The following is a 24,794-nucleotide window of genomic DNA, read 5'->3' as shown; positions in this document are numbered from 1 at the left end:
TAGTTATATTCTTGTATATAGGGGGCAGTATTATAGTAGTTATATTCTTGTACATAGGAGTAGTATTATTGTAGTTATATTCTTGTATATAGGGGCAGTATTATAGTAGTTATATTCTTGTATATGGGGGCAGTATTATAGTAGTTATATTCTTGTATATAGGGGGCAGTATTATAGTAGTTATATTCTTGTATATAGGGGGCAGTATTATAGTAGTTATATTCTTGTATATAGGAGCAGTATTATAGTAGTTATATTCTTGTATATAGTGAGCAGTATTATAGTAGTTATATTCTTGTATATAGAAGCAGTATTATAGTAGTTATATTCTTGTATATAGAAGCAGTATTATAGTAGTTATATTCTTGTATATAGGGGGCAGTATTATAGTAGTTATATTCTTGTATATAGGGGGCAGTATTATAGTAGTTATATTCTTGTATATAGGGGTCAGTATTATAGTAATTGTATTCTTGTATATAGGGGCAGTATTATAGTAGTTATAATCTTGTATATAGTGGCAGTATTATAGTAGTTATATTCTTGTATATAGGAGCAGTATTATAGTAGTTATATTCTTGTATATAGGGGCAGTATTATAGTAGTTATATTCTTGTATATAAGGGGCAGCAATATAGTAGTTATACTCTTGTATATAGGGGCAGTATTATAGTAGTTATATTCTTGTATATAGGGGCAGTATATAGTAGTTATATTCTTGTATATAGGAGAAGTATTATAGTAGTTATATTCTTGTATATAGGAGCAGTATTATAGTAGTTATATTCTTCTATATAGGGGCAGTATTATAGTAGTTATATTCTTGTACATAGGGGCAGTATTATAGTAGTTATATTCTTGTATATAGTGAGCAGTATTATAGTAGTTATATTCTTGTATATAGTGAGCAGTATTATAGTAGTTATATTCTTGTATATAGTGAGCAGTATTATAGTAGTTATATTCTTGTACATAGGGGCAGTATTATAATAGTTATATTCGTGTATATAGTGAGCAGTATTATAGTAGTTATATTCTTGTATATAGTGAGCAGTATTATAGTAGTTATATTCTTGTATATAGTGAGCAGTATTATAGTAGTTTTATTCTTGTACATAGGAGGCAGTATTAGGGTATGTGCACACACACTAATTACGTCCGTAATTGACGGACGTATTTCGGCCGCAAGTCCCGGACCGAACACAGTGCAGGGAGCCGGGCTCCTAGCATCATACTTATGTACGATGCTAGGAGTCCCTGCCTCTCCGTGGAACTGCTGTCCCGTACTGAAAACATGATTACAGTACGGGACAGTTGTCCTGCAGAGAGGCAGGGACTCCTAGCATCGTACATAACTATGATGCTAGGAGCCCGGCTCCCTGCACTGTGTTCGGTCCACTACTTGCGGCCGAAATACGTCCGTCAATTACGGACGTAATTAGTGTGTGTGCACATACCCTTATAGTAGTTATATTCTTGTATATAGTGAGCAGTATTATAGTACTTATATTCTTGTATATAGTGAGCAGTATTATAGTAGTTATATTCTTGTATATAGGGGCAGTATTATAGTAGTTATAATCTTGTATATAGAGGGCAGTATTATAGTAGTTATATTCTTGTATAAAGGGGCAGTATTATAGTAGTTATATTCTTGTATATAGGGGGCAGTATTATAGTAGTTATATTCTTGTATATAGGGGGCAGTATTATAGTAGTTATAATCTTGTATATAGAGGGCAGTATTATAGTAGTTATATTCGTGTATATAGTCAGCAGTATTATAGTAGTTATATTCTTGTATATAGGGGGCAGTATTATAGTAGTTATATTCTTGTATATAGAGGGCAGTATTATAGTAGTTATATTCTTGTACATAGGGGACAGTATTATAGTAGTTATATTCTTGTACATAGGGGGCAGTATTATAATAGTTATATTCTTGAAGATAGGGAGCAATATTATAGTAATACATAGCCCTCTTCTCCTAGCAGAAAGGAATACATGTTGAACATAATGTCCTTTCCTAGACAGACAGCCGCTTCTCCTTCAGAGACATATATGGCAAAGCAACAGCAGAGGACCTCCTGGGCAATAGAGGGGGATCCAGAATCTGAAAACCTCTATGACTTCCATGTGTCCTAATATAGCCAATGAAAAGGGGTTTTCAAGATGGGATAACACATTTATCCTCCTATCTATGATTAAACTTCTGGTTGCAGAGAAGGACCTTCTTAACTGTTTCATATAATACTGCCCCGTATGGTCAAGAATATGTATCTATTGAACTTTTTAAAACTAGCGATCTTCACTTTGACTCACTGTCATCATTCCATCTAGAAGACCTGTCTCAGGCTTGGGTGGCGCTTGTAGACGTTCCATAGACCATTTGTCGACCACGGCTGACACCTGAGGATTTTCAATATTAAGTAGGCGGAATCCAGTCATATTTACTCCACTGTATCTATATGGCTCCAGGTCGAGAGCAAAGAGGTCCTGTAAAACAAGACACAAAGTGAGTTAAAATAACAGTATTCTGCCATAGAAAAGTCAAATGCATCAATTTCCTAAAAAAAAATATTGCCCATGGCACTTTTCTGAAAGTGGGCGGACATAGCAAAAAGAGGCAGATCATGTCACAGCACAGCAAATTTACTATAATACATGGCATCATGCTGGTCCCATAGATAAAAAGCAGTTGCTGTATAACAGAACACACTGTATGGCAAACTATCAGGGTCGGCCTTACGTTGGATGATGCATATTTTTTAGTTTGAGTCCCTTCCTATGCACCAATGCTGCACTAAATAATCAATGTTGACAAAATAAAACTTCCATACAGATGACTAAACTACAATATTATACAGTGTTACCACCACCATCATAGACTGCAAAAATAATACAAAATAGCAAGAAGAGGCAAAATAAGTACAACCATACGGTGCTCAAATAATAGCAACATACAGTCACCAAATAACAGCTCCATAAATAAACAAATCTAATAACAGTTCTATACAATTTTTAAAGGGGGGGACCAAAAATTGGGGACCAAAAATTGTTAGCAGTGTAGTCCCGTCAGTATGTGAGTACAATCGCTAATATGCATTCCGGTCCCCCGTCGCGCTGATTCTGGGATTTTCATAGATTTTTACAGCGCTGGCGGGGGACCGGAAGTGTCAAAAATATTTTAATATCTTTATATGTGTGAACCTAAATTGCTTGACATGGACAGACAGTTGAAGCTGAAACAGCCTACAGGGGGTGGCTGTTCTATTCTAAGCCTCCTGGTGTATGACTTTGTATTCAGCTCCCTGGGGGCCTAATGAAGACCCCCTGGGCAGGGCTTAATAGATGCCTGTCAGAATCACGATATACTGCAATACATTAGTATTGCAGTATATCGTGCAAGCGATCTAACGATCGCTGGTTGAAGTCCCCTAGGGGGACTAATAAAAAAAAAGGAAAAATTCGTTAAATAAAGTGTTTTTTTTGTGTAAAAAAAATAAAAATATTAAAAGTAAAAAAAAAAACCCTTTTCCCATTTCCCCCCTAGAGCATAGTAAAAAATTAAATAAATAAACATAATTGGTATTGCCGCGTCCGTAAAAGTCTGAACTATCACAATATATCATTATTTAACCCGCACGGTGAACGCCGTAAAACAAAAAAATTGTAAACGCCAGAATGTCTATTTTTTGGTCACCTCATCTCCCACAAAAAATGAAATAAAAAGTTATCAAACCATCGCATCTACACCAAAATGATATTATTAAAGACGACAGCTTATCCCGCAAAAAATAAGCCCTCATACCGCTTAATCGATGGAAAAATAAAAAAGTTACGGCTCTCGGAATTTGGCGACACAAAATAATATTTTTTTTACACTTAGGTTTTTACATGTAAAAGTGGTAAAATATAGAAAAAAATATATATATTTGGTATCGCCGTAATCGTATTGACCCACAGAATAAAATAAACATGCAGTTTTAATTGTACAGTGGATTTCGTAAAAACGGCGCGCAAAAAAACATGGCAGAATCTGTTTTTTTCATTTTCTACCCCACAAATAATTTTTTTCCCATTTCCTAGTACATTATATGGCAAAATAAATGGTGCTGTGAAAAACTACAACTCGTCCCACAAAAATCAAGCCCTCATAGGACTATATTGACAGAAAAATAAAGACGTTATGGCTTCTGGAAGGTGGGGAGGAAAAAACGAAAATGAAAATCTGAAAGTTGTTTACGACGGGAAGGGGTTAATGATACTGCTATCCAATTATTATTGGTGGTGAACTCAAGCCTTGGGTGCCAGGTCTTCTGAAGTGCCCCTTTCAGCAGGGGTGGCTGTGCACCCTGTGCGCACATGTTGCACACCATTAAAGGGGTTGTCCAGGATTGAAAAAAACATGGCCTATTTTTCAGAAGCAGCTCCACATCTGTCCAAGGATTGTGTCTGGTATTGCAGTTTAGCTCCATTGAGGTGAATGGGCTGAGCTGCAATACCACACACAACCTGTGGACAACTGTGGCGCTGTTTTTGAAAGAATCCTGTACAAGAACCCTTTAAGGCCAGCCAAGAAAATGATAGTCCATGATATTTTTGTAGCTCTCATAACCAGTTAAAGCTACGACGCACATATATTTTTATGTTTTGTAACACAGCAGAACACAGGTATACAGTATCTGGTGTCACTATTGTACTTAGGGGGGCACTCACCTTCCAGAACGATAGTTTTATTAGCGAGAAATATCAATCTCAGACTGTAATTCCTCAGTCCCAGGTAAGAGATTAGACGTTTGATGGCTTCAGGAGAAGTTTACTGCTCATGAGATATTCGACTATACTACAACAGAGATGGGACCTGTAAAACGTTCCTTTCGGTGGCATTCATGCTCCCAGTAAACTGACAGTCATGTGACACTATCAATGACTTAAAGTGGCTCTGTCACCACATTATAAGTGCCCTGTCTCCTACATAAGGAGATCGGCGCTGTAATGTAGGTGACAGTTAAGGCAAAGCCCCACGTGGCGGAATTGTTTCTCCATTGACTTCCACTGCTTTTTAGTAGTGTTCGTTTAGACGATGCGGAAAATTCCGCTGCGGAGCATAGGCTGCGGTGCGGAATTTGGTGTCCGCAGCATACAATGGATGTTGCGGACGTGTGGCGGACTGGTTGCGGACTCATTGCGTAAGTTCTCCATTGACTTCAATGGAGATTCTAAATTCCGCAATGAAGTCTGCAGATGTAATGTAGATGTTATGTGTGCTGCGGAGCGTATTGGTTTTTTAACATGACATTTCTTCATTCTGGCTGGACCTATGTGTATTTCTAGGTCTACAGCCAGACTGAGGAAGTCAATGAGGCTCCCATAATTACGGGTGACTATGTGTGTGCACCCATAATTACGGGAGCGTTGCTAGGCGACGTCAGTAAATAGTCACTGTCCAGGGTGCTGAAAGAGTTAAGCGATCGGCAGTAACTGTTTCAGCCCCCTGGACAGTGACTACCGATCACAATATACAGCTACCTGTAAAAAAAATAGAAGTTCATACTTACCGAGAACTCCCTGCTTCTGTCTCCAGTCCGGCTTCCCAGGATGACGTTTCAGTCTAAGTGACGGCTGCAGCCAATCACAGGCGCCATCAGGGGGGTATTAGGGGTAGTGGTGTGAGGGGCCCGGCCAAACCTAATTGAAAGGGGGGCCCGGCAACTGCCGCGACATTCTTTTGGTAGGAAAAAACGGGCCCCTGCAATGGGGCCCGTTTTTTTCACCAAAAGAATGTCGTGAGCTGCTGCTGCTGCTGCGGGCCCCCTCCCCTCGTCATGGGGGGCTGTCAAACCGTCCGCCCGCGCGCACCCGATCGCGCGCACAAGGAAACTCCCGCGCGTGCGCACTCGCGAGCGCGCACCCACGAACGCCCGCACTGGAGACCGCCCGCGCGCGCGGGCGCGCGCGCACCCGCGAACGAAGCGCGCGCGGCCGCGGACACACATGGACAAAACTTACCTGGACGTCTGGACCGAAGACCTCGCCTGGAAGACATCGCCGGAAGAGGACTGGAGTGGGAGCAGCTCTTCTGACACAGTGAGTAAATTATCTCAAAGTGCTGATCATGTATGGCCCTGTTCACACAGTATTTTGCAGGCAAAAAAAAATCTGCCTCAAAATTCCTTGAAGAATTTTGAGGCAGATTTTGACCTGCCCACACTATCTTGCCGCGTTTTTTTGCTGCGTTTTTTGCCCGCGGCGATTGAGGACAGCTGACAAAAAACGCAGCGAAAAATGCATTTTCTGCCCCCCATTGATTTCGATGGGAGGTCAGAAGCGGAACCGCGGCAAGAAAGGACGTGCTGCTTTTTCTTTTTTCCGCGAATGGCTCCCATTGATTTCAGATTAAATCAATGGGAGGCGGTTTTGGAAGTTGTTTGGTGCTGATTCTGACGCCGTGTCCGAGTCAATATCAAGGCCCAAAAACTCTGTGAACTGGGCCTTATTGTTAGGGCTTATTCAGACGAACGTGTAATACATCCGTGCAACGTGTGTGATTCTCACGCGCCTCGCACGGACCTATGTTACTCTATGGGGCCGTGCGGACTGTCAGTGATTTTCACGCAGCGTGTGTCCGTGTGTCCGCTGCGTAAAACTCACGACATGTCCTATATTTGTGCATTGTTTGCGCATCACGCCCAGCACTTCCGCAGCCGTATAAACTATGAATGAAAACAGAAAAGCGCCGCGTGCTACAAACATACAAACAGTGTCATAATGATGGCGGCTGCGCGGAAATCACGCAGCCGCGCATCATACGCTGCTGACACACGGAGCGGTTATGGACCTTTTGCAAGCGCAAAATGCCACGTTTTTTGCGCGTGCAAAAAGCACACGCTTGTGTAAATCCGGCCTTAGGGTAGGAACACACTAGGCATGAACGCTGCGGATTTTATGCAACTCATTTAATTGTGGAAAATCCGCAGCGTATAACAGTCGCAGCAGAGTGGATGAGATATGAACAAATCTCATCCACACGCTGCAAAAATAATGGACCTGCAGTGTGGCTTTTTGGCTTTTTAAGCCGCAGCGTGTCAATGTATTCTGTGGAATCGCTGCTCCTCTGTTGCGGAAATGCTGCGGTTCTGCCGCAAAAATCACACATGAGAAGAAAAAAAAGGTACTTTTTTAAATTTATAAAAAAGTCTAGACTTGCCCCGGCCGTAGTCCTGGTGACGCGATCCTCTATTCTTAGCGCAGCCCCGCCTCCTGTCATGACGTTTCATACCATGTGACTGCTGCAGCGGTCACATGGTCTACAGCGTCATACCAGGAGGCGGGGCTACGTTCAGAAGAGAGAGATGCGTCATCTAAACTACGGCCGGGGCAAGTCTAAACTTTTTTTCCCTGCAGAATTCCCTGCGGCTACCGGGGCGGATAAGCTGTGTAGTTTTACTCAGCATATCCGCCTAGTGTGTCCCTTATGATGTCGCTCCTGGAGCTGCTGCCGCTCTCTAAATAGGCAGTTGGTTCAGTAGAATTTGGAATTATTTTATTTTTGTGAACCAGCTTAAAAAAACACAAAACTTTTGTGTTAGGGCCTGTTCACATCACCGTTCGCTTCCGCTCCGGGGTTCAGTCTGAGGTTTCTGTCGGGTGAACCCCGCAACGGAAAGTGAAAGTGACAGCACAGCTTCCGTTTCAGTCACTATTGATCTCAATGGTGACGGAAACATCGCTAATGGTTTCCGTTCGTCACCATTCCGGCTGGTTTTCGGACGGAATCAATAGCGCAGTCGACTGCGCTAATGGTGACGGAAACGGAAGCTGTGCTATCACTTTCACTTTCCGTTGCGGGGTTCACCCGACAGAAACCTCAGACTGAACCCCGGAGCGGAAGCGAACGGTGATGTGAACAGGCCCTAACACAAAAGTTTTGTATTTTTTTAAGCTGGTTCACAAAAAACAAAATAATTCCAAATTCTACTGAACCAACTGCCTATTTAGAGACCGGCAGCAGCTCCAGGAGCGACATCATAAGGGACACACTAGGCGGATATGCTGAGTAAGACTACACAGCTTATCCGCCCCGGTAGCCGCAGGGAATTCTGCCAGCAAAACCGCACCAAATAGTGGCGCAGGTTTGGTGAGGCGTGTCCGCTGCGGGAATCCTGCAGGGAAAAAAAGTTTAGACTTGCCCCGGCCGTAGTTTAGAGCGACGCGTCTCTCTCTTCTGAACGTAGCCCCGCCTCCTGGGATGACGCTGTAGACCATGTGACCGCTGCAGCAGTCACATGGGATGAAACGTCATGACAGGAGGCCGGGCTGCGCTAAGAATAGAGGATCGCGTCACCAGGACTACGGCCGGGGCAAGTCTAAACTTTTTTATAAATTTAAAAAAGTACCTTTTTTTTTTCTCTTTTGTGATTTTTGCGGCAGAACCGCAGCATTTCCGCAACAGAGGAGCTGCGATTCCACAGAATACATTGACACGCTGCGGCTTAAAAAGCCAAAAAGCCACACTGCAGGTCCATTATTTTTGCAGCGTGTGGATGAGATTTGTTCATATCTGACCCCCTCTGCTGCGACTGTGATACGCTGCGGATTATCCACAATAAAATGTGTTGCATAAAATCCGCAGTGTTCATGCCTAGTGTGTTCCTACCCTAAGGCCGGATTTACACAAGCGTGTGCTTTTTGCACGCGCAAAAAACGTGGCATTTTGCGCTTGCAAAAGGTCCATAACAGCTCCGTGTGTCAGCAGCGTATGATGCGTGGCTGCGTGATTTTCGCGCAGCCGCCATCATTATGACACTCTGTTTGTATGTTTGTAGCTCGTGGTGCATTTCTGTTTTCATTCATAGTTTATACGGCTGGGGAAGTGCTGGGAGTGATTTTCACGCACCCATTGACTTCAATGGGTGCGTGATGCTCGAACAATGCACAAATATCGGACATGTCGTGAGTTTTACGCAGCGGACACACGCTGCGAGAAAATCACTGACCATCTGAACGGCCCCATAGAGTAACATAGATCCGTGTGAGGCGCGTGAAAATCACGCGCGTTGCACGGACGTATTACACGTTCGTCTGAATAAGCCCTAACGATAAGGCCCAGTTCACAGAGTTTTTGGGCCTTGATATTGACTCGGACACTGCGTCAGAATCAGCACCAAACAACTTCCAAAACCGCCACCCATTGATTTAATCTGAAATCAATGTGAGCCAGTCGCGGAAAAAAGAAAAAGCAGCATGTCCTTTCTAGCCGCGGTTCCGCCTCTGACCTCCCATCGAAATCAATGGGGGGCAGAAAATTCATTTTTCGCTGCGTTTTCTGTCTGCTGTCCTCAATCGCCGCGGGCAAAAAACGCGGCAAGATAGTGTGGGCAGGTCAAAATCTGCCTCAAAATTCGGTGCGCGGTTCCAGGCGGTCACCGGTGCGCATGCGCGGGAGTTTGTGGGTGCGCGTGATCGGTCGCACGGGCGGCGGTGTTTGACGGCCCCCATGCTACCCAGGGCCACCATCAGGGGGGGGTATTAGGGGTACTGATGTGAGAGGCCCGGACAAACCTAATTGAAAGGGGGGCCCGCAGCTCATGACATTCTTTTGGTGAAAAAAACGGGCCCCATTGCAGGGGCCTGTTTTTTTTCTACTAAAGGCAAGTCGCGGCAGTTTGCCGGGCCCCCCTTTCAATTAGGTTTGGCCGGGACTCTCACATCAGTACCCATAATACCCCCCCTGATGGCGGCCCTGGGTACCATGATATAGTGCTGGACGGAGTACCGTTAACAGGCGGTGCCACGGTAGGGGGGCCCAGAAAATTTAGCTGTAGGGGGCCCTGAAATTCCTGATGGCGGCCCTGCCTGCACTGATAGGGAGAAGGGAAGCACTTTCACCTCAATACGCAGCAGCTAGTCCGCATCAATTTACTGCACATTTTTGGCAGAGCCGCAACAGAATCTGCAACGCAGATTCTGTGCGGCATTGATGCGGACAGTTGCGGAAGAAATGCGCCAGGTGGGGCCATGCCCTTAGGGTATGTGCACACGATAACTGGCTTTTACGTCTGAAATTACAGACTGTTTTCAGGAGAAAACAGCTCCGTCGTTTCAGACGTAAATGCTCCTCCTCGCATTTTTCCCATTGACGCCCGTAATCTTGAGCTGTTCTTCATTGAATTCAATGAAAAATGGCTCAAATTACATTTCAAAGAAGTGTCCTGCACTTCTTTGATGATGCAGTCATTTTACGCGTCATCGTTTGACAGCTGTACCTGCCCAAAAAGAGGGCAAGGTATGGAATTAAATTGTACAAATTGTGTGAGAGTACATCTGTGTATACACACAGGTTTAGGGTTTACGAAGGGAAGGACTCTATTATTGAACCCCAAGAATGCCCCCCTGTCCTGGGAGTTAGTGGGAAAATAGTGTGGGATTTAATACACCCATTGCTGGACAAGGGTTATCACCTTTACGTGGATAAATTCTATACCAGCATCCCACTATTTAGGTGCCTTTCTGCCAGAAGTACTGTAGCATGCGGTACTGTGCGTAAAAATGAGAGAAGCCTCCCTAAAACACTGCTTAGCCAAAGCCTCAGAAGGGGTGAGAGCAGCGAACTATGCAGCGAGAACATTCTGTTCGTCAAATATAAGGACAAGAGGGATGTCCTTATATTGACCACAATTGATGGCAGCGGCAGCACCCCTGTCCCCTGAACGAGGTACCACCACAGTGACCCAGAAGCAAAATTGCATCCTGGGCTACAATAAGTACATGGGCTGGGTTGTTCTCTCTGATCAAGTACTGAAGCCTTATAGTGCCCTAAGGGAAACAAAGACATGGTACAAAAAGCTGGCCGTGCACATCGTACAGATGGCAATGTATAATGCTTACATACTATCCCGATGTGCAGGCCGGACAGGGACATTCCTTAACTTTCAAGAGGTGGCGATCAAGGCACTTCTATTTGGGCACCAGGCAGGGGAGGGCCCAAGCACATCTTCTTGTAGCGATGGTCCACGTATTGTACCAGAGCAACATTTCCCCCATGAAGTGCCCCAAATTGCAAACAAGGGAAGGACACAAAAAAGGTGCAGAGTGTGTTCCAAAAGGGGAATAAGAAAAGACACTATTTAACACTGTGAAACCTGCCCCGAAAACCAGGCCTGTGTATCAAGGATTGCTTCAAAGAGTACCATAAATCCAGAAATTAGTAATTTCATGCTTCATTAACCCCTTTATTATACCAAAAGCAACATTGCGTCCACACACATATCCAGCTACATCCTAGTTCCAAAAGTCAAATGGAGCTTCTGAGCTCCGCCGTGTGTCCAAACAGCCGTTTATGACAACATGTGGGGTATTGGTTTACTCGGGAGAAATTGCTTTACAAATGTTGTGGAGCTTTTTCTCCTTTAGTCCTCGTGGAAATGAGAAAAAATTAGCTAAACCTACATTTTCTTTGAAAAAATTTAGATTTCATTTTCACGGCCTACTTCCAAAAATTTCTGCAAAAAACCTGTGGGGTCAAAATTCTCACTATACCCCTAGATAATTTCCTGTGCACAGGTTGTGTCTGGTATTGCAGCTCTGCTCTATTCACTTCAATTAAGTTTTGACATTTCTTAAAGCACATATCCAGATTTATTTTCGCTTAGAAGGGAGGCTATTAATACAGTGCAGTAGCTAAAGTTATTCCCCGAACTCTGGGATGAGAAAATGAATTTAATTAAGATTCTCTGTTTTAATCCCAGAGGGGAGCTTATTTCGTGCCCCTCTCCTTTACTCTTTACTGTGTGGCCATACTGACTAATACAATTCCTAGCAAAAAGAAAAAAAAAATATTCCAATCATTAGAGTGAGTCATACAAATTTGGAGTCATTAAATCATGATTGATGATTGAGCCCAAACTAAAATTTCACGCTTAATATAATCAAATGTCATAAAGGTAATGAATAGTTATATCTGAGATGGTAAAAGAAGGACATCATAGAAATCCTGTACATTATAAGTATTTCAGTACTTGGGTTCTTAATCCCGGCGGAGTGATATAGGGCGTGGGCCCCTGACTGCTGGTGGCACTGGCCCTGAAGTACAGATTCTGAGGTTTTGGCCCAATTCCTATTACTTGGTTGTGCCATAATCCACCTTCCTCTACATTTATTATAGTTCAAAGTCTCAACTAGCGATTAGGTTAATCATTAATCTTCCTCCTGGTAGCCCCCCCCCCCCCGCCCCGTGCCTCCTACAATTCGTAGTCTTAGTGGGTACTATTTGGGCTTATTCTGTATTGTGTATGGGCTGTATCTACAAAGTGGCCAAGTTGAAGATAGATATGACCACTCGTAGTCCAGTGGCCGGTATACTACTTCAGCGTTATGATACTGTTACGATTCTGCAATTGGTTTGTCACTGGATAGACTGGGGTGCGAAGTCTAAGGAATCTCCCCATTCTTTCTTCACTGTTAACTCCCACAAGGAGGACTGGACTTTCCCATTTGGATTCCCAGGTCGTAGGTGGTGGTGGGGAGGGGGGGGGGGCATTCTATAATTCATGCCATGCACTATATTCTGGATTAGATGTCTTGGCTGTTTTGACAGGTCTAAATTAGGTTGCCATCTCCATTGTAAAAGTGACATGTCCTTCTGTTGTTGTGGGGAACCCTAAGGTTTTATGGAACCCTGGTGGAGAAACATTGCATTAGGGAGTCCTGCAGGCTCCTAGGCCTAATTCACACAACCGCTTTCGCTCTGTGATATACGGTCCGCATGGCGGCAGTATTTCCTGGACTGAACACAGTGCAGGGAGAAACGCTACTAGCATCATAGTTATGTACGATGCCACGAGTCCCTGCCTCGCTGCGGTAAAACTGTCCCGTACTGTAATCATGTTTCCAGCACGGGACAGTAGTTCTGTGGGCAGGCATTGACTCCTAGCATCATAAATAACTATGATGATAAGAGCCCGGCTTCCTGCACTGTGTTCGGTCCGGGAAATGCGGCCGACATGCGGACCGTATATAACGGACCAAACACGCTCATGTGTGGGAGGCCTTAGCTACGCGTTTTTCTAAAACAAACAGCTGAAATATATTAATAAACAAAGATATGGCCGGTAGGTGATAATACTAGACGTCCATACTCTTGTAAAGTAATTGTGCATTGTCACTTACGTTGAGTAGAAAGACTGGTGATGCATATTGATAGGTACCAACGCCAGTTCGAGTCTCTGATTCGAGGGAGAGAATGATGGTGGATGGGACGCAATACTGGGTAATGGATTATATTTGGTGAACTGGTTGAAGACTTTGGGGCAGATTTACTAATACTGTCCAAGATTTAGACAGCGACCAGGTAATCAGGTAGATGTTTAGTGTAATTTTGGTGCACTTTTTTGCATATAAAGCCACGCCCCTTTACGCTAAGCCACACCCGTTATTGAAACACTTTTTAAAATTATCCAGTAAGGCAAAAAAGTTCTGTTCTTTTTGCTACATTTGCTTACTAAATTTGTCTAAAACTATATGCAACATTATGCACCATAAATTCGCCACATTTTGCGACATAATGTACGCACATCCACCTTAGTACATCTGCCCCTTTGGGCACATTCACACGTGGCGGACTTGCTGCTGAATTCGGCTGCAGACAGTCCGCAGTGGAATTCTCCAGCAGACGTTTTTTACATTTCTTTCTATACATTTTTAGGAAAGTTAGTTCAGACGTTGCAAAAAATAACTGTGCGGAAATTAGCCTGTGGTGCAGAATTTTCCCTCCACAGCATGCACATTATGTTACGGAGAAGAAGCGGAATTTCACTGCGGATTTCAGCCTTTGCATTGCAAAAACTGAAATCTGTGGTAAGTCTGCTGTGATATCTGCAACGTCTGAATTACCTATCAAATATGCAAGATTCGTTGCGTAATTGGCCCAAAACTGCACCAACATTTGCAGCGGAAAAATTCTGCCATGTCTGAACGTGCCCTTTGTGTTTTCCAGTCTGCGTATCTTTTGTTCAAACAAAAATGAACACATTTTTTTAGTGACGTTTGGTCGTTTTGTTTCTTGTGTTACAGAGGTGTTAGTATACATATTATATCTTTTAAAAAAAAATTTGTTCAAGGAGATTTTTGTTTTGGCATTTCACTTCAATTCATCCTCCGCAAACCAGCTCCATGGCCGTGAACCACAAAATTTCACATAAAATGATAAAAACGGCCAAGAAACAATACAAAATGCTCTGTGTATGCTCCATGAGTCTTCAAAATAACTGCCTTAGACCTCATGCACATTTCCGTTGGCCGTCGTACGGCCGCTAACGACGGATCCGTGAAACACGGACCATACACGATTGGCTTCAGTGTGCAGTCCGTTGTTTCAACAGACCAAATGAATGAAATGACCGAGACTATTCCGTCAAAAACGGACAGGAGTAGGACCTGTCGGAACGGCCACACGGTTCCGTTAAAACAACAGAAGTGTGCACGGCCCCATAGAAATGAATGTGTCAGTGTGCTATCCGTTAAAAAAATGGGTAGAACCCTGAAGAAAATAACTGGGCACGAGGCCTTAGTTTCTTTCACACGGCCATAATACGGTTATATTATTGGACCTGGACCCCCAGCGGTTATACTGAACCAAACTTAGATGACCATAGAACCGTATGGTGATCTAAGTTCGGTCCGGTCGAACCGCAGAGGGTCTGGATGTTTTGGTTGTGTGACATCATCATGATGGCCCTCGATTTGAGCAGTGTTCTTATATTTTTTATTGTCAGGAAAATGTTTGTTAAAGGGGCATCAATTCATACATTTCATACACCAGTCTTAATATAAAGAAAGTTGCAGTAAAAAGCGCCTAATTTATTAAGAGGTTCATTTCAGGCCGTTTGTGCGCCACAAAGCGAAAAATCTTGCAGGCAGGCGTAGATTTGCGTTATAATTTATGCCAGGTTCTGGCATAAATCATAGTAAATTTATCAGGTGACCCTGCAAGATTTTGCAATGGCCAACCCACTTTTTTAAATAGTGCTGTGCGCAGCGTAAGGGTATGTTCACACGTACACGTCTGATACGCCTGAAATTACGGAGCTGTTTTCAGGAGAAAACAGCTCTGGAATTTCAGACGTAAAGGCAAGTGCAGGCGTTTTTCGCAGCGTCCATTACGGACGTAATTGGAGCTGTTTTTCTATGGAGTCAATGGAAAACGGCTCCAATTACATCCCAAGAAGTGACAGGCACTTCTTTGACGCGGGCGTCTTTTTTACGTGCCGTCTTTTGACAGCGGCGCGTAAAAAAAATGACCGTCGGCACAGAACATCGTAAAGCCCATTCAAATGAATGGGCAGATGTTTGCCGGCGCTTTGGAGCCGCATTTTCAGACGTAATTCGAGGTTAAAATGCCCGAATTACGTCTGTAAATAGGGTGTGTGAACCCAGCCCAAGAGTTAAAAAGGTTGTACATTTCTATATATATTATAGCTTAATATAGGCGTAAACCAATTGTTTTTTTTTTGCTGTTCAGCGTTTAATAAACTCCCCCCATAATGTTTATGAATATCAATGGGTGTAATGGAGACGTTTTTTTCAGGCGTAATTCAAGGTGTAAAACGCCCGATTTACGTCTGAAGACAGTGCGTGTGAACATACCCTAAGTGGCTTCCTGCTATCTAACGCCTCGGATTATTTCTATGACTATCTTAAACTGAAATGTGCACTGATGTAATCTCTGTAGGATACGGGAATTAAAAGTGTAAAATCGAGAATTACAGTGTTACTTTTCATTTCAGTTGGGTCACATGATATAATATTTCAAGTTGCAATTTCGTAAATCATTCGTACACTGGTTGGAGTTTAGTAGTCACAGGAATCTGTCAGCTGACGACTATGTATACAAAAGTAATAAATATACCATTGGCCATTAGAGGGACGAGCTGCTACAATGTTGAAACCATACTGTAACAGAGATTACAGAGAATATATACAAGACACTATGTGATAATGTTTTCTAACTGGCTGAGGATAAAAGATGAGGGTCATAGAAAGAACTTGTAGGTACATGTGATACATTGCATTTTTTAACTGCAATTGCAAGTCATATATATATATATATATATATATATATATATATATATATATAGTATATGTGAAGACGTTTTAGCAAATCTTAGGCTGAGTTTCTTACCATTGTTGTAAAGAAGTAATGATAATATTCAGTCATCATTCCCATGGAGAGGATCTGCCAAGAAAGAAAACAGTCATTGAGAAAGATGATACAGGTTCAGTTGCTTTTAAGCAGTGAAACATTAGACATATCTCCTCCAGTCAGTGGCTTCTTAACATGAAATATTACCAAATATTGCAGAAATGTCCTAATACATTGAGAATCTGATACTGAGACCCTCAGTGATCCTGGGAATTGGACGGCTTTAGTCCAGGCCGCCGGTGGAGAGCAAGTAATGCATGTATGAATGTATGTATGTATGTATGTATGTTTGTAGATATGTGTATGTATGTATGTATGTATGTATATGTATGTATTAATGTATGTGTATGTATGTATGTATTAATGTATGTATGTATGTATTAATGTATGTGTATGTATGTATGAATGTATGTATGTATTTATGTATGTATGTTTGTAGATATGTGTATGTATGTATGTATGTGTATGTATGTATGTATGTATGTGTATGTATGTATGTATGTATTAATGTATGTATGTATGTATGTATGTATATATGTATGTATTAATGTATGTGTATGTATGTATGTATGTATGTATGTATGTATGTATGTATGTATGTATGTATGTATGTATGTATGTATGTATGTATGTATGTATGGCCTCTCTCCAGTGATTTAAATGGAGGTATGGAAAGTACTGTGTCCACTAACTACTTTATTGGGAAAGCTGCTTAAATGGTTAAATAGTAATTCCTTATATATTGATATTAAAGGAGGTGTAATCCAAAGCATCTTTGCAGTGTATTGGGATTTCCCTTGGTTACTTTAGGAGCTTATTGAAAAGCTATAAAGTATCTGTAGTCTGCATATGGCAGACTATGCAGAGAAAACTATCATCATACAGTCTGTAGAATGCAGGGATTCATAAAAATTTTAAAGGGCATGCCCAGCTTCAACATAATCTAAATAAAAAGTTGATTATTTGTAAATGTATTACTTTACTCATTTTGCACTTTGAGTTACAGTCTGTGTTATAATCCAGAGCTGCATTCACAATTCTGCTGGTTGTCATTAGAAGCATTCGACAACAGGGGGACAATTCGTTTTTATTACATGAAATTATTGTGCAATGCCTGGTGTAAAGAATACTGTATATTTCCCAGAATGCAAATCATGATAGAAAGGCCTGAGCAGCCATCAAGCTAAAGAAGAATGCTGTGCGATTTCAGCTCTGAAGACAATAGAATTGCGGCTGTCAGGGCATGCTGATAGTTGTAGGCTGTAAACCACTGTCTTAAAACATTCCTATCTAACAAAAAAGTCACTCTTTAGGCAGCTATAGATATTAGATGTAGTGTAGCCAGCAGTTGTATGTCTAACCTGTGTTTTTTAGGCCTTTTTCCATCCCTCTGCTTTCTGATTTTTCACATTGCCGATTCAGTCTCAAGCAGGCGCTGTGCAAAGTGCTCAAATACAGGCCATTTAAGTAATTTTTGGGTCGGAAGTGGCACTCCAATACCATGTGGTTCGACTTAGATCACTAGACGGCTATTTGAAAACGGCCTAAGGGCATGACCACACATGGCGGAATTCCTCCGCAACTGTCCGCATCAATGCCGCACCTAATCCGGGTTGCGGATTACGGCTGCGGATCTGCACAAAATGTGCAGAAAATTGATGCGGACTAGCTGCTGCGGACTGCGGGAAAAGTGCTTCCCTTCTCCCTATCAGTGCAGGATAGAGAGAAGGGACAGCACTTTCCCTAGTGAAAGTAAAAGAAATTCATACTTACCGCCCGTTGTCTTTATGACGCGTCCCTCCTTCGGCATCCAGCCCGACCTCCCTGGATGACGCGCCAGTCCATGTGACCGCTGCAGCCTGTGCTTGGCCTGTGATTGGCTGCAGCCGTCACTTACACTGAAACGTCATCCTGGGAGGCCGGACTGGAGACAGAAACAGGGAGTTCTCGGTAAGTATGAACTTATATGTTTTTTTACAGATACATGTATATTGAGATCGGTAGTCACTGTCCCGGGTGCAGAAACAGTTACTGCCGATCGCTTAACTCTTTCAGCACCCTGGACAGTGACTATTTACTGACGTCTCCTAGCAACGCTCCCGTCATTACGGGAGCCCCATTGACTTCCTCAGTCTGGCTGTAGACCTAGAAATACATAGGTCCAGCCAGAATGAAGAAATGTCATGTTAAAAAACCAATACGCTCCGCACCACACATAACATGTGCATGACAGCTGCGGACTTCATTGCGGAACTTAGAATCTCCATTGAAGTCAATGGAGAAATTCCGCCATGAGTCCGCAACCAGTCCGCCACTGCTCCGCAACATCCCTTGCATGCTGCGGACACCAAATTCCGCTCCGCAGCCTATGCTCCGCAGCGGAATTGTACGCATCGTGTAAACGAACACTGCTAAATTAAAGTGAAAGTCAATGGAGAAACGGCTCCGCTGCGGATTAACGCTGCGGAGTGTCCGCAGCGGAATTTAAGTGAAAATCCGCCATGTGTGAACCCGCCCTAAGTGTCCTATCTCGATTCCTAGATGGGATTTGGAGTCGCTGCTTTCAGGGAGAAGCAATTTAATGTTAGGATCATGTCCAAGAGGGGTCCACAGCGAAAATAATCACATACGTCTAGTTATGTGGTCAGCAGAGAGACGGGCGTTGTAGTGATGGGGGGCATATAGGTAAGATTCTTGTCTTCTTTTTCTCTTACGTTGATTTTTGATCACTTAGGCCCTGTTCACACTGAGTTTCTTGGTGAATTTTTTTTACGCAGCAACTGCGCCAAAAAACGTCCAAAAACGCCTCCCATCGATTTCAATGGGAGGCGGAGGTGTTTTTTAAAAAGCGACATGACCTAGTTTGAGGCGTTTTCCGCCTCAAAAACCCCCAATGAAATCAATGGGAGATGGAAAAAAAACGCGGCGAACAGCCGTGCCGTTTTTGGACGCTTTTTTTTAATGCGTTTTTTGGGGAAAAAAATGCTCACAGTGTTTTGCTTAGCCTGTTGAAGAAAGAAATTTTTTAAAAAAACACCTGAACAACCGCGGGAAGAACCGCGGCAAGAATCGCGGCAAAAAGCGCATCAAAAACCTCTTAAAAAAATGTTCTGCCTGCAAATAACTGCGTGGTGAACTGGGCCTTAGACTTCTCAGTATTTTTTTCCCTGTTTTATTACATTCCATAACAGATCTCAAAAAACAAAAAATTCTCTTCATATCTAAACTATTGGACGAGACGGAGTTAAACAATCCTTTAATAAGAGAATTAACATGAAAATCTATTCAGCTTTGGAAATTAAAGCCAGGGTTTTGTTCACTTAATTAAAGCCGCGGTGACGCTACGTTACTGCCTGTCAAAATAATTCTATAAAGGGACGGGATAGTCTTTGAAATCACTGAGAGGGAAGAATACACATTCTGATAAATCCCTCATTTGATAAAAGAAGGTCTGTGAGATGAGATCTGTGGAAGAAAAAAATGAACCCGTGGGAGCTAAAAATAAGAAATATTTTCTACTGCTCCTTTACTTACGATGATTATTGCTTTAATTGGCTCGGAATATAAACTAAGTGCCCCCTCCCTGGCATGAATACACGCTGAAGATTAATATTCTGGCTACCTGCAGCCACCACTAGAGGGAGCTTACTGCATACTGGTTTATTATTGAGTTTACTGTATCAACAGTATGCAGTAAGATCTTAAGCTCCCTCTAGTGGTGGCTGCAGGTAGACAGAATGTTATGTCTAAGCACAGGATTTGGAGCTCTATATCAGAAAAAGAAAGCTCCAAACGCTATACAGATATAATGAAAAATTAACAAGCACTTAATTTTAAACCTATTTAGATTAAAAGAACAACATTTTATTCAAGGGTAGACATTCACTTTAAGGCCTGATTTACACGAGCGTGTGCGTTTTGCGCGCGCAAAAAACGCTGCGTTTTGCGTGCGCAAAAGGCACTTGGCAGCTCCGTGTGTCATCCGTGTATGATGCGCGGCTGCGTGATTTTCGCGCAGCCGCCATCATAGAGATGAGGCTAGTCGACGCCCGTCACTGTCCAAGGTGCTGAAAGAGCTAACTGATCGGCAGTAACTCTTTCAGCACCCTCGACAGTGAATGCCGAACACAATATACACCAACCTGTGAATAAAAAAAGACTTTCATACTTACCAAGAACTTCCTGCTTCCCCCAGTCCGGGCTCCCGGCCGTTGCCTTGGTGACGCGTCCCTCTCTTGTCATCCGGCCCCACCTCCCAGGATGACGCCGCAGTCCATGAGACCGCTGCAGCCTGTGATTGGCTGCAGCCTGTGCTTGGCCTGTGATTGGCTGCAGCTGTCACTTGGACTTAACTGTCATCCCGGGAGGTCGGACCGGAGTTATCGGTAAGTCAGAACGTCTTTTTTTTTTTACAGGTTCATGGATTTTCGGAGCGGAAGTCACTGTCCATGGTGCTGAACCAGTTTAACGCTTTCAGCACCGTGGACAGTGACTGTCTCCTGACGTCGCGTACCCGAACATTTTTTACCGGTTTCGGTCAAAACGAGTTTGGCCGAACCCGGTGAAGTTCGGTGCGCTCATCTCGAATTTGACACTCCGTTTGGATGTTTGTAAACAGAAAAGCACGTGGTGCTTTTCTGTTTACATTCAGGAGTTTGACAGCTCTTGCGCGAATCACGCAATTCGCACGGAAGTGCTTCCGTGCGGCATGCGTGGTTTTCACGCACCCATTGACTTCAATGGGTGCGTGAGTGCGCGAAAAACGCACGATTATAGAACATGTCGTGAGTTTTTTTCTGCGCACACGCGCTGAGCGCAATTCACGCATCGTCTAAACTGCCCCATTGACTAATATAGGTGCGTACGACATGCGTGCAAAGCACGCGCGTCGCACGCGCGTATATTACGTTCGTGTAAATGAGGCCTAAAGATGGTACTGTCCTTTTAGAGATGACGGACTTGTGGTAATCAGTTGATCGCCGAGGTAGCTTAATTCTGAGAAAAGGTTGTCCATATGTGACAACCTTTTTAAGAACTAGGTCTGGTGATAGACACACATTACGCCGTTTGTACTTTTGGACCCATCCTATTTCAGTACCGGGTCATTCTCCATTAGGGTATGTTCACACGGAGGGTTTTCAGCCGTTTTTCGGGCCGTAAACGTTTCAGCCGTTTTTCAAAACGGCCGCGTAAAAAAACAGCCGCGAAAAAGAAGTGCATGTCAATTCTTCAGCTGTTTTTGGAGCTGTTTTTCATAGACTCTATAGAAAAACAGCGCCAAAAACGGCCGTTAAAAACGCGACTTTGATTAAAAAAATGTCTAAAAATCAGGAGCTGTTTTCCCTTGAGTGCACATACCCTTACTTAATCAGCCCTATTTAAAACCTGCATTTGTATGCACCTGAGGAAGAGGTTTCTTCCAAAATCACCGCCACACCTCTCCACGGTTAAGGCCGGATTCACACGAGCGTGTTCAGTCCGTGATATACGGTCCGTACGTCGGCCGCATTTCCCGGACTGAGCACACTGCAGGGAGCTGGGCTCTTATCGTCATCCTGATCTATGACGCTAGGAGTCTGTAGGCTGTAAAATGAGACGCTTCTTTTGGACCAGTTTGCAGTGATGCAGTTTGGCCACTAGGTGCTTTATTTCATAATTTATTCTTAGTTGGAAAAAAAGAAAATAAATACTGCCAAAAATATGATGATCATTAACATATACATGGTCAGTGGGGAAGCGTACTTTCCACATGATTCCAATCCCATTGAAGCCTTTTCATACAAATTCTGATTAGGATTATAATCGTGTAACGGGGTCCACTCTGAAGAAGGTATTGAATTAGTCCAAATCTAAAAAGTTGCACGTACCTATATGGTGGGAACTTGCATCTGATTAGTTAAATGTAATAATGTGAATTTTATGTTGTTCACTTCCATTTACTACCAATACTTCATGTTCTACAACAATTTTCACAAGGATGGCTAGATCTGTCAGACACCACCTGTCGAGGAGGATTAAGGACCTTCATAGTCGAAGGACACAAAGGTCATGAAATCTTTGACGTAGTGAAAAAAAAATCACTTACAATTTCATAACTGCAATAAAACTTGGAGTCCCCTCGTGGGCAGACACCAATTACTTTTTAATAATAGTGCTTTGTGTGGCGGCATAACATCTGATACTACTTCCAGGTGAGAAAAGGACTTCACGATCACGATACAGAACACACAAACCCCGGACATCTAAACTCAGAAACAATGACTACTTTATATAAATGTGCCATGACTAAGGACAGGTGATCTGTCTGAAACGCGTGGGCTTATTGCTGAGGCAACCAACTCTGCATCCATCGGATTTTTAGAAAAAAGTTGGAATATCAGTTCCTTTTAAATCAACCAGCACTGGACCAAGTTTCTTTTTGTTTCGATTGTACCGTGTGCCGCCACGTGGATCCGTGCGCAGCCTGAACTTGGACATATAATGGTGAGCCGGAGGAGTCCTCCGCTATACATCTTACACCTAATTCTATGCCTGGAATGGTAAGTGTAAATAATGCAGTTAAGGGAATAGGGCGACATCTAGACATAGTTGGTTATTTTTGTAGCTTTTTTGTTTCTCTCGCTTCTAGTCTAATTTATTCAATTTTCGGATGTTTTACCGGCATGGAAATAAATATTGGAATTGACAAATATCAAATAATAAAAAGTTTGAGAACAATTTACTGTTAGGGTATGTTCACACGGCCTATTTACGGACGTAATTCGGGCATTTTACGCCTCGATTTACGTCCGAAAATGCGGCTCGATAGCGTCGGCAAACATCTGCCCATTCATTAGAATGGGTCTTACGATGTTCTGTGCACACGGTCATTTTTTTTACGCCCCGCTGTCAAAAGGCGGGGCGTAAAAAAGACGCCCGCGTCAAAGAAGTGCCTGTCACTTCTTCAGACGTAAATGGAGCCGTTTTCCATGGACTCCATGGAAAACCAGCTCCATTTAACGTCCGTAATGGACGCAGCAAGAAGCGCCTCAACATGCCATTACGGCTGAAATTACGGTGCTGTTTTCTCCTGAAAACAGCCCCGTAATTTCAGCCGTTACGGACGCTGCCGTGTGAACATACCCTAAGGGCAGTTCCATCTAAAAAGGAAAAAAATTCCAGGCAATGGCAAATTTTTTTTGCAGTGTCCACCTCTATTGACGTTGATTTCATAATCTGTCCCCATTTATATAACAATTCCTGTTCAGGACCCTTATTTATTAACCAGAGCAGCTACAGGGCCTGGCACATGAGTGCATGGGATGGGACTGCCACCACTACCCACCAGGACTGTCTCACTCAAGCGAATAGTTTTCTCATAATTTTACAGTTTTAATATAGATTTAATCTGTATAAAAAGTTCAGAGAGTTTGTAAATACATTGGATTACATTTTCTATATTGATTGAGGAGATACAGAGTAGTTTAAAGATGCATTTACATTTTATCTGGTTTGTCACTGGAAACAGTCGACAATCTTGTTGACAGACATTCCCCTAAACGCTTAGCTGAGCTCCTATAATGCAGCAGTACGGAGGTTTTTTCCCCCACATCGGATGACTGTTCATTGCCTTGGGTAAAGACTACAAATCTTAGAAATAAAATCACCCGATCAAGCTCTGTGTCGGAGTAATGTATAATATATTCATTGTAGATGTACACTGTAAAATGGAGTCTCAACTTGGACATACCCTTTAAGGAACAAATTTATGTAAGACTCATATCAAGTAACAGACAATGAGTGAACGGGGCCAAGCTTGACAAATCTAATCCTCGTGTGTATATATATATATATATATATATATATATATATATATAAAATCCTATATGTTGAACAAGGGGCGGACTGGGGGACTTCTTCAGTCCTGGCATTTTAAAGCACACAGGCCCACCCGCTGTCCATGCAAAATGTGTGCTGATGGGGTATGGGAGCCATGTATAATTAATTCACATCACAGACTTCAGACCCTAAAATTAATTTAAAAACAAAAATAAATTCAGATCGAAGAGCGCGGCGCTTGCCCCTGGGTGGTGGGTGCAAGGGGGAATGTCAATAAGCTACTCTGCCTCGGCCAGGATATTTCTATACAGGGCCAGGACAGAAAATTGAATTTGCCCCTGCGGAACGTAACTAAAAGGAGGTGTGGTTTATGCAACTTGCCCCCGAAATGGGCGTTTTCTGTGTTTTTGTGGGTGTTTCAGGGCGGATCGGGAAGGGACTTTAAAAAGCAACGTTTCTACAGAACACGACAATGTGCCCTACTGCCAAGGTGGAACTAATGCGCCTCCTCCAAAGTGACTTTGCACCGGCCCATGTACCAGATATGGAACAACATGCTAGTCAAGTAGTCCCCACAGACCTTCAACAAGAACGCTATGCCATCAAAGAAAAATTCCAGAAGAGAAAAAAAATACAATCTACACATTATGGCACAAAGAGCGGATGTCTGAGCCGGGAAAGTGTTCGGGGTACTCACTTGCCGTTCACATCTCAGCATTTTTGCAATTATCCTAAGGATTTCTGTAAATGTAAAACTACTCAGCCGCCATCAAAG

General features: G+C 43.0%; 1 protein-coding gene across 5 annotated transcripts in view; it reads right to left on the bottom strand.

The window, feature by feature from the left end:
* The window catches only part of GRIK1 (glutamate ionotropic receptor kainate type subunit 1), a 334,933-nt gene that overhangs the window by 106,471 nt on the left and 203,668 nt on the right, over positions 1-24,794 (bottom strand). For all 5 annotated transcript variants that reach the window (XM_075854555.1, XM_075854552.1, XM_075854554.1 and 2 more), the window contains exons 5-6: positions 16,181-16,234; positions 2,323-2,496 (exon numbers count right to left, since the gene is read on the bottom strand). In XM_075854555.1, the coding sequence (XP_075710670.1) occupies positions 2,323-2,496; positions 16,181-16,234 (228 nt within the window). The remainder of the gene's footprint in view (positions 1-2,322; positions 2,497-16,180; positions 16,235-24,794) is intronic.

The sequence above is a fragment of the Rhinoderma darwinii genome, chromosome 2 (genome assembly GCF_050947455.1).
Source record: "Rhinoderma darwinii isolate aRhiDar2 chromosome 2, aRhiDar2.hap1, whole genome shotgun sequence".
Classification (NCBI taxonomy): domain Eukaryota; kingdom Metazoa; phylum Chordata; class Amphibia; order Anura; family Rhinodermatidae; genus Rhinoderma; species Rhinoderma darwinii.
The sequence above is the reverse complement of the archived record's forward strand: the minus strand, read 5'-3'. Positions and strand labels throughout refer to the sequence as shown.